Below are 10,601 nucleotides of genomic sequence, written 5' to 3' on the forward strand. Positions count from 1 at the left end.
GTAGAGGGCCTTTTAGATCAATGCAGCTTCTGGAATTCACAGCCCCACTCTTGCACCAAATAGTGCAATCTAGTGAGGAAACCGGAAGAGTGATGAAATCCTGATAAGTCACGGCTCCGGGCTTTTCTTCCAATCCCACCTGGGAGAAAGCTGACGCTCACGAGGAAAACAAGCAGTGACCTCATTTTTGACCAATAAAAGGAGGTCAGGCTTTTTGGCAGATAAAAAAGCACAAGTCACGCATTGGAACGCAAAAAAATCCCCCGCTGCGTTCATATGACCTGTTCATATGAGCAGCTTCTCCTTTCTGAGCTCTATTAGGAACAAAACCAGCACATTGCAGTAATACTTCTTGATTTATTTTTAAAATCACAGAGGAGTGTCGGAAACACATTTCATTACATTCATTTGGCATATGACAGCATGGAGTCAATAATAAATAGATAAATACAACAAATACAATATATAAATAGGTGTAAAAGTTATAAATAGATCAATACAACAGCAAAAATAAAATAAAAGTCTACTTATTTCTACAACGAAATACGTAAGATAATTAAATGTCACATTAGCTTGCGATAAGTACACAAATTGTAGTGCCCTTGTTATAGTGCTCATGACTGACTACATGGTATTCAGTGCACAACTCTCACTGCATCTGCTGTGTTTTACATATAAAACAAGTGATCACAATGCAGTGAGGACTCTCAGCCTTAGTCGAATTTCTTGCCCTGAGAACATAAATTCAAAGTTTTAACATAAAACACTTGTTTTTCTTACTAGAGCCACATGGCTAATAAATCACAACGCAAACACCCCGAAGAATGTTTTGGCGTAGTTGTCCTCGATGTCGCCCACTCGACTGGTGTTAGTCGACAGCCTGTCATCCTGAAAGAGATTAAAGATGGCTCCAAGATAAATGGTGCTGTAGGTCTTTTTTCCATCTAGAGACGGGCAGACGGAATGGGCCGAGTTTTGCAGAGGCATCTTTTTCCCCAACGCATTTGTGTATCGATTAATGCTGTGGCTCAGGTACTTCTGACCATCTCCTTCAACATCTTCAGCGCACAAAGTTTCGTACGACACTTGACTGTACACGAAGTAAAGACCATCCTCAGGAATGATGATCTCGTTGTTTTCCAGCCTGAGGCCACCCTGTTCGAACGACTGATCCACACCGCCAACCCATTTCAGTGATTTTCCTGATTGCCCACCTGCGAATAGAGAGGAAAATTACGTCAGATGTGGACCACAGACATTTACACGTTTAAACTTTTAATTTTGGGCTCTACATAAATACATATACATACATCGTTCAGTTTATAGTGGAAATCAGTTTGCCAACATTGTCATCTGTGCGAAAAACTTTTAAAAAATGCTAAGTAAATAGTAGTTATAATGCTTTAAAATGGTCAAACTTGGGAATGGGGAAATGGGAATTCACTCCAGACTTAAGAATTAAAGATTTATGTTTTAAAGGGATACTGTAATTCACCCAAGAATAAAAATTGTCACCATTTAATCTCCCCTTTTTAGTTTCCTATGAAAGAAAATATTTTGAAGAGTTCTGATTGCTGGTGTCCATTGACTTCTAAAGATGGAAAAGAAATACTATAGAAGTCAATGGGTACCAGCATTCTTTAAAATATAAAAAAAAACACAAATTGGTTTTGACCAAGTGGAATCTGAGTAAACGATGACAGATTTTATTTTTTTGGTTGAACTATCCTTTAAATAGTCTGCTTTTGTGCATTGTAAATGTTAACAGTTCCTTGTGGAACCATCAATGTTTATAAAGAACCTTACTTTTTAAAAGGGCAATGAATGTGTAATATTTAATCTTAAAATGTGAGATCATACACTAATATTAAAGTGGGCCTGCATTTTGGTTATTAATCATAGGCTTTATCTTCAGTGGAGCACGTAATGAAGTAATCATAGATTTGACTGGAGTCCCCCCACCTCTGGCCGCCCACTGCGAATCAATGTGTGAGTATTTGTCTTACATCCCACTACACTAGGAAATCCCGTTAGCTAATGTTTGACCAACCATTAAGGCTTGTAACCAACAAACGCCTTTTAGAAATCTCAGATTTCGGACTATCTGATAAGATGAAGTTCACTAGGAATACTAAACTCGAGCTCTTGAAATGAGATAACCTGTGACGTATGATGACGCCATTCGGAGGAAAGTCAAAGACACAATTTGAGACTCACCATGCAAGTGAATGGCTGCCTTTGTGCTCTCAGCGATCTGCTTCAGCACTTTTCCGTGGTCTGCAGAAGCTGTGGAAAAGAAGACTGGGGTCAGTTTTCACAGTCTAATAACAGGTGGCCATTGAAGTGGAAAAATGTAATGTCCAGAACAAAAGCTTCATGTCAAATAGTATGTACACTGTAAAAATTATATGATCAATTAGTCATGACAGCAAATGTTTTTAGTTCATTATAACATGTTAACTTAAGTTCATTATGTTCTAACTTAATTTTATAAGTTATGCAAGCTGTTTTAAGTCAGTTTAACATTATATAAGTTAAATGGTTCAGTTCATAAGGTTAGTTTGATTCAGCTTAACATTTTAAGGCAAACAGGATACTTTTACAGTGTATGTTTGTTGAATAAGTGGCTTCTATGTATGTTTTATAGGTCTATATGCCTCCCTTTTTCTTAAAATCTACATTTCTGTACAAATCACATTATGAACACACTCTAAACCAATGATGTGTTGTCGTAACCCAATGTTGGATCAAATATGTACAAACTTAGCTAAAGTTTATTTATTCAGCACATTTAAAACTGCCAAAAGACTGACCAAAGTGCAACATCTCAAAAACAAGACTGAGTTTGTCTGTATGTTGTCCATATATTGTCCAACATTGGGTTACGAGTGTAATACTTACACTTTGTTTCATGATATTAACTCTTAAAAAATTCATTGAACAGTTAAAAAAGAAGCCATGTTTTTTTAAGTGTTAATAAGTATCCAAATGTAATCATCAATGCCCAAAAAACAATTGGTTTAGAAAAAGAAAAGCAAAAAAGTACCAAATGGAATACTGGGAATGATATTAACCTGATGGTGTGGTGACTTGTTGTTTTAGAGGTACTCTGTTGGGTTTCTGACCTTCTTCGTTTGGCTTCTGCAAAAGACATTGCTTTTTAAATAAGGTATTTCAATAATGTTTCATTATTCCAATGATCATCCCACAATGAAGTTTCAGTCTTACCATCACATGACAGGTGAAGAAAAGTGCAGCCACAATGCAGAGGCTAATAAAAGCAACTGCAGCGAGCGTCTTCCATATCCAGCTTCTTGAAGACTTGACCGGTACAGGTGCCACGGTTGTCTGATAAACTCCCCCGACACCGGCTTCCATATCTACTAATGTTGTTTCGTATCTCACCATGCTGCTAGTTTACCTTGCTGTGTTCCTGTTTTACTGAGATTTTTTGTATGAACTGAACTTGTCTGCTTTGCTCTGTCATTTATATACACTAAAGATAGGGGAAACTCCAGTGATGTAAGCCTGTGAGCGGCTTCAGGAACAGAGGTTGGTTTGAAAGGGGAAAGAACACCCTCAGCTCTCAAACACCAACTTTCCACCCACACACAAACCTCCAGACAGCGCTTGCACATACACACCCTCACACTTCTGCCGGATAGATATTAGTAAATATTTTCACTTTACACTTTCAAAATACTGTAACCTGTACATTAAAAGTTTGTTTTTTATTCATTTTATAAGTTTGCTTCATCTTTTAGTGCATAGAAAAATACTCAGCAGATCACACTGTTGTTGTTTTTTTTTTTTTGCTATTGCTTAAACTGCTAATTAAAAATTAGTTGAATCAACACAATTCTTACAACATAATTGCTTTATTCAATCCACTTAAACTTATAAAAATAGCTAACTTAATTGATTTGTGTTAAGACAACATAAGGAATTGTGTGGAACCTTGCATTTCTTACAGCGTAGTTTATCTTATGTTCTGCAGGTTGACTATGTTTATATATATTAACCTTAACTGTTGAAAGTTATTAGTTACTAGCTAATTAGTTAAAGTTATTAGTAACTAACAAAGCTAACTAATAACTTTAACATTTCCGAATTTGATTGTAATGCAATAATCTGCACCCATAAAGCTGCTATGAAACAATAACTACTGTGAAAAATGCTATACAAATAAGCTTGAATTGAATTGAATGCACCTTTGAATTAGAAATTGCATGAATGTTTGATTTACATGTATGCATATATAAAGTTATTTTTCATTGTGAAAGTAGTGAGCATTTTAGTGGTTTAAACATATTAATGTACGTACAGGATTCGATTGGCAGACAAACATTTCATTGCCTGTTTTGTGACCAGTAAAACCTGATAAACAAGCTTTGCTAATATGCCGCAGGCTCTTTCGGTTTCAGTGTGCTGATGTAATTCGAGTCAGTCCGAATCCACCAATAACACACAGCTGACTTACTTCCTATTGGGAGATTCCACGAGCTAAAATTCTTCTGGCTTTTGTGACCCCGTTTTTGTTTTCTGTCTCCTTTTCACTCTTTTTTAAAACGTGATTTCACGCTCACTTTCTATGTTAAAAACTACTGTGCATGTTTGGGATTTAAGTTGAAGTGTATTTCTGTTTCTTTTTTTTTTCATTTAGCATAGCTATCTGATACCAGAGTTGGTGTTTGTAAACGTGAGGTATTTTGCAATACATGATCAAAATGTGAGAGAATTTGAAGCTTGATACTTATGAGAAGTTATTATTAGTCTAAAAGGGAACCTAACCTGATAAAGGGCCTATACTGATAAAATTGAGATTGCCAAATATTTTAAAATGGTAAAAAGAAAGAAAGAAATAGGATCAAGCCATAAGCATAAAAATTTAATTCTCTTAGATAATGCATGAGTTACTGAGTTTGATGTTGGACATAGATATTTTAAAACATGACAAAAAACTTTAATACACTATAATGTAATACAGAGTACATATCCATAACAAAAACACATGACGAAAAAAGAGACCATTTGACATATCTTATGTTCTTGATATTTACTGGATTTCTTTTGTTTTTATTTGTTATGATTTTTAAATCAGTGTTATTAAGCTTATCAGCTGTATGAGATCCACAAGTTTACGTTCATATAATTATTAATCACCGGTTTCTTAATGGTCGTCTCTAAAAATGAGGGAGACGTATTAGGTACGTTAAGAAAGACTGTATTTTATCTGTTTCATTTACAAAAGCCATTCGACATAAATCCTCCCGTGCTGTCTCAAATAAGACTGATAAAATTAAAAATGGCGTTTCTTCTTATCTTTGGAAAATCACAAATGAACTGACGCAACATGAACACAATGTTTGGCGCGATTTTTTTCCGCCATGTTGGATTTCAGTCATGCGCAAATCAAAAAGCCGCAACGGAGGAAAACAACTGGTTCCAAACTCACACCTGCCTCTGTAAGTAACTAAATCCTCACACGAAAACACCCGACAAACGGCGTTAACTTGTTGACAAAAAGCCCATATTCTAGGCTATGATGTTAGAATATGTTTATAGGCTAACGAAACAAGGAGTTTACTAGCCCAAACAAAATCTAAATATTGTTTATATGCTCATAAAGAAGTTTCTGTTATATTGTGATGTACATTTTTCTTTATAATGGATCAATTAGACATCAATTCTGATATTTAACTCTATATCTCAATAACCTGTCATATGATATTCAAATATTAATATTAGTTTTGTTGTAATCAAAGCTATATTTTTACTTGCTAGCTGCAAATGTGATACAACACAAAAATGAAAGAGCAGGCATATAAATGCAGCTATTCCAGTCTGGTGAATATGGTGAAATACAGTACAGTACGAAAAAACTACTACCACTTTTTACATTTACTTAAACTCATTAAAGATTCCTGAAAAATATTTGTAATTGCTCTAAAAGTTATTTTACTTTCTTTAAAAATAAATATTATAATGTTTATTAATCATACTGAAAATGTGTTAAACCAGACTAGTTTTAATTGATCTCTATAAATCTACAAAATGGACGGTTGAAGTATTTTGTGGGCCTTTAAAATAATGATGTAATGTGCCAATGTGTTTCTTACTGACCCTTCTAAAATTATCTGTGCAGCAATGCTATTACAAGCCTCTCATTTCCTTTCATCATGAGAAAGGGGCGAATAAACAAGTGGCTCTAAACTCACGTCTGTCTCTGTAAGTTACCAAATCTAGACATGAAAACACTCTACAAATGACGTTAACGTGTAGACAAAAAGCCCATATGCTTGGGTATGATGTTAGAATAAGTGTTGAAGAAACAAGTAGGCTAGGCTAGTTTTAATCAGATTACCAAACTAAACCTAAATATTGTTTATATGGTCAAAAAAAGTTTTGGTTATATTGTAATGTAGACTGATGTTTTAAGTTGATGCAAGATAAAATGACCGAAGGAAGCCAAAGGAAAATGAGTGAATGAATTTTAACCCAATGGTTGGGTTTCTCTATATTTGACTCAACATTGGGTTAAAAAAAATTCTTATGACTATATTTATTTTTTACAATGGACAACACATATATATCATCTCTGATATGTAACTATATCTCAATAACCCATTTTAGCAATATGAATTTTAAATATTAATATTAGTTTTATTGTAATCACGGCTATAGTTTTACTTGCTAGCTGCAAATGTGATACAATACAAAAATGAAAGAGCAGGCATATAAATACAGCTATTCCAGTCTGGTGAATATGGTGAAATACAGTACAGTACGAAAAAACTACTACCACTTTTTTACATTTACTTAAAATCATTAAAGATTCCTGAAAAAAAATATTTGTAATTGCTCTAAAAGTTATTTTACTTTCTTTAAAAATAAATATTATAATCTTTATTAATTATACTGATAATGTGTTAAACCAGACTAGTTTTAATTGATCTCTATAAATCTACAAAATGGACGGTTGAAGTATTTTGTGGGCCTTTAAAATAATGATGTAATGTGCCAATGTGTTTCATACTGACCCTTCTAAAATTATCTGTGCATCAATGCTATTACAAGCCTCTCATTTCCTTTCATCATGAGAAAGGGGCGAATAAACAAGTGGCAATGGAGGAAACAACTGGCTCTAAACTCACATCTGTCTCTGTAAGTTACCAAATCTAGACATGAAAACACTCTACAAATGACGTTAACGTGTAGACAAAAAGCCCATATGCTTGGGTATGATGTTAGAATAAGTGTTGAAGAAACAAGTAGGCTAGGCTAGTTTTAATCAGATTACCAAACTGAACCTAAATATTGTTTATATGGTCAAAAAAAGTTTTGGTTATATTGTAATGTAGATTAATGTTTTAAGTTGATGCAAGATAAAATGACCGAAGGAAGCCAAATGAAAATGAGTAAATGAATTTTAACCCAATGGTTGGGTTTCTCTATATTTGACTCAACATTGGGTTAAAAAAATTCTTATGACTCTATATTTATTTTTCACAATGGACAACATATATGTCATCTCTGATATGTAACTATATCTCAATAACCCGTTTTAGCAATATGATATTCAAATATTAATATTAGTTTTGTTGTAATCAAGGCTATAGTTTTACTTGCTAGCTGCAAATGTGATACAATACAAAAATGAAAGAGCAGGCATATAAATACAGCTATTCCAGCCTGGTGAATATGGTGAAATACAGTACAGTACGAAAAAACTACTACCACTTTTTTACATTTACTTAAACTCATTAAAGATTCCTTAAAAATATTTGTAATTGCTCTAAAAGTTATTTTACTTTCTTTAAAAATAAATATTATAATGTTTATTAATCATACTGAAAATGTGTTAAACCAGACTAGTTTTAATTGATCTCTATAAATCTACAAAATGGACGGTTGAAGTATTTTGTGGGCCTTTAAAATAATGATGTAATGTGCCAATGTGTTTCATACTGACCCTTCTAAAATTATCTGTGCAGCAATGCTATTACAAGCCTCTCATTTCCTTTCATCATGAGAAAGGGGCGAATAAAGAAGTGGCAATGGAGGAAAACAACTGGCTCTAAACTCACGTCTGTCTCTGTAAGTTACCAAATCTAGACATGAAAACACTCTACAAATGACGTTAACGTGTTGACAAACAGCCCATATGCTTGGGTATGATGTTAGAATAAGTGTTGAAGAAACAAGTAGGCTAGGCTAGTTTTAATCAGATTACCTAACTAAACCTAAATATTGTTTATATGGTCAAAAAAAGTTTTGGTTATATTGTAATGTAGACTGATGTTTTAAGTTGATGCAAGATAAAATGACAGAAGAAAGCCAAAAGAAATGAATGAATGAATTTTAACCCAATGGTTGGGTTTCTCTATATTTGACTCAACATTGGGTTAAAAAAATTCTTATGACTCTATATTTATTTTTCACAATGGACAACATATATGTCATCTCTGATATGTAACTGTATCTCAATAACCTGATTTAGCAATATGATATTCAAATATTAATATTAGTTTTATTGTAATCAAGGCTATAGTTTTACTTGCTAGCTGCAAATGTGGTACAATACAAAAATGAAAGAGCAGGCATATAAATACAGCTATTCCAGCCTGGTGAATATGGTGAAATACAGTACAGTACGAAAAAACTACTACCACTTTTTTACATTTACTTAAAATCATTAAAGATTCCTGAAAAATATTTGTAATTGCTCTAAAAGTTATTTTACTCACTTTAATTATATATTTTTATATTACAATGTTTATTACTTATACTGATAATGTGTTAAACCAGACTAGTTTAAATCACTGATCTCTATAAATCTATAAAATGAGAGGTTGAAGTATTTTGCGTGCCTTCAAAACATTCAATACACAATATAATGTGCTAATGTGTTTTATACTGACCTGTCTAAAATAATCTGTTCAGCCATGCTATTACTAGCCACTCATTTCCTTTCCTCATAATAAAGACACAAATCAAAAAGCGATAACAGAGGAAAACAACTGACTCTACAACTGGCTTTATATGGTCATAATGAAACGTCTGCTATACACATTTTGCTTTATAATGGACAACACAAAGATTCCAACTCTGATATGTAACTCTATATCTTAATAACCTGTTTTAGTAATACGATATTTTAGATAGTAATATTAGTGTTGTTGTAATCATAGCTATAGTTTTACTTGCTAGGGGCAAATACAATGCAATACAAAAACGAAAGAGTAGGGAGTATAAATAAACCTATTCCGTCTGGTGACGTTTAAATCACTGATCTCTATAAATCTGTAAAAGGGATGGTTGGAGTATTTTGTGGGCCTTTAAAACAATGATGTAATGTGCTAATGTATTTCATACTGACCCTTCTAAAATTATCCATGCAGCAATGCTATTACAAGCCTCTCATTTCCTTTCATAATGAGTAAGGAAATGCAGTATGAGGCCACATCAGGCCCGTATCAGCCTTTCCCTTACGCATAAGCTTATTATAACACTACAGAAAGTGTCTTAACTCATACTTCTCTGACAGGATCTTAATTACTTGTTCAGAGTTAGTCATCCTATTCAAGATGCTTTATCTTTTGAAATGATTGCTTCATAAATAGCAGGTTCATACATGCGTGTCACGGGAGGAGTTCTCCCAGTATTGCATACACTATACCTTTCCATGCAGTAATTCCTCATTCTTTCGTTGCCTAATTAAGGAAATGCAATGGAAACTGTTTTCTCATTGTGTCTTCCTCGATTTCGTTGAGGATCTGACTCTCCGGGCCTTTGTTTGTGGTTTCTGTTGTAATGATGTCAACACGAACTGATATTTATCAGGTCCTGTTTTGTGTTTGTGCTGCGACATGACATTTACTTGCGGTGATCTAGGTCTATATGTAGGCACTGAAAGGTTGCCCCCATGTTAACGAACAAAATTTGTTGACATTATCTTCACCCTTTTGCGTGCAGTGATACCAACAACAACAACTCTTCTGGAGTTTTCTGCTATAAGCAAATCGGTGTTGTGTAAGTAACATTATTGGGGGGGGGGGGGGGGGGGGGGGGGGGGTCTATTGAATAATGATGCCCATATTTAGGATGGAAGCAGCTTTGACTATAATGAAATTGTTTGCTCAGAGGTGAAAAGTCATCCTTGATGCATATTCATGTCTTTTTTTGCATATGAGTCGCTTACGCTAATCATAAAGAGAGATGACAAAATTATTCATTGGATTTACTAATTTTTTTTAAGGTAAGTAGTTGCAAACAATTTATATGGGCTGAATTTAAACTATTTCAATTTAGTAATGTTCAACTCAATTTTCAACCACTAACCTTAAAACAAATGAGTAAATCCAACACTAAAACTCAACAGTCAACTTCATCAAATGAAATGAGTGTAGTTAACTCAAAATTTACTGAAAGTTAATTCTACTCATTTGAAAATAGTTTTGAACTTAGTGTTGAAGTTAATGGGTTAATTAAATACCTCATTACTTCAACTTAAATAGAGTAAATTCACAGATTAAAGATTAATTTACTAAACTAAGATTAGTTTACCCCATATAGATAATTTTTTTTAACTCAAATGGTTT

The 10,601-nt window shown here is 33.6% G+C and overlaps 1 protein-coding gene across 1 annotated transcript; it reads right to left on the reverse strand.

The window, feature by feature from the left end:
- Positions 1-382: 382 nt before the first annotated feature.
- Positions 383-3,531, reverse strand: tnfb (tumor necrosis factor b (TNF superfamily, member 2)). Its single transcript, XM_056473823.1, has 4 exons — positions 3,229-3,531; positions 3,075-3,141; positions 2,218-2,286; positions 383-1,214 (listed from the first exon to the last, which is right to left on the reverse strand). Exons 1-4 carry the CDS (start codon positions 3,406-3,408, stop codon positions 802-804), a joined length of 729 nt encoding a protein of 242 aa, XP_056329798.1. The 5' UTR covers positions 3,409-3,531; the 3' UTR covers positions 383-801.
- Between the last annotated feature and the right edge of the window lie 7,070 nt (positions 3,532-10,601).

The sequence above is a fragment of the Danio aesculapii genome, chromosome 15 (assembly GCF_903798145.1).
Source record: "Danio aesculapii chromosome 15, fDanAes4.1, whole genome shotgun sequence".
In the NCBI taxonomy this organism is placed as follows: Eukaryota; Metazoa; Chordata; class Actinopteri; order Cypriniformes; family Danionidae; genus Danio; species Danio aesculapii.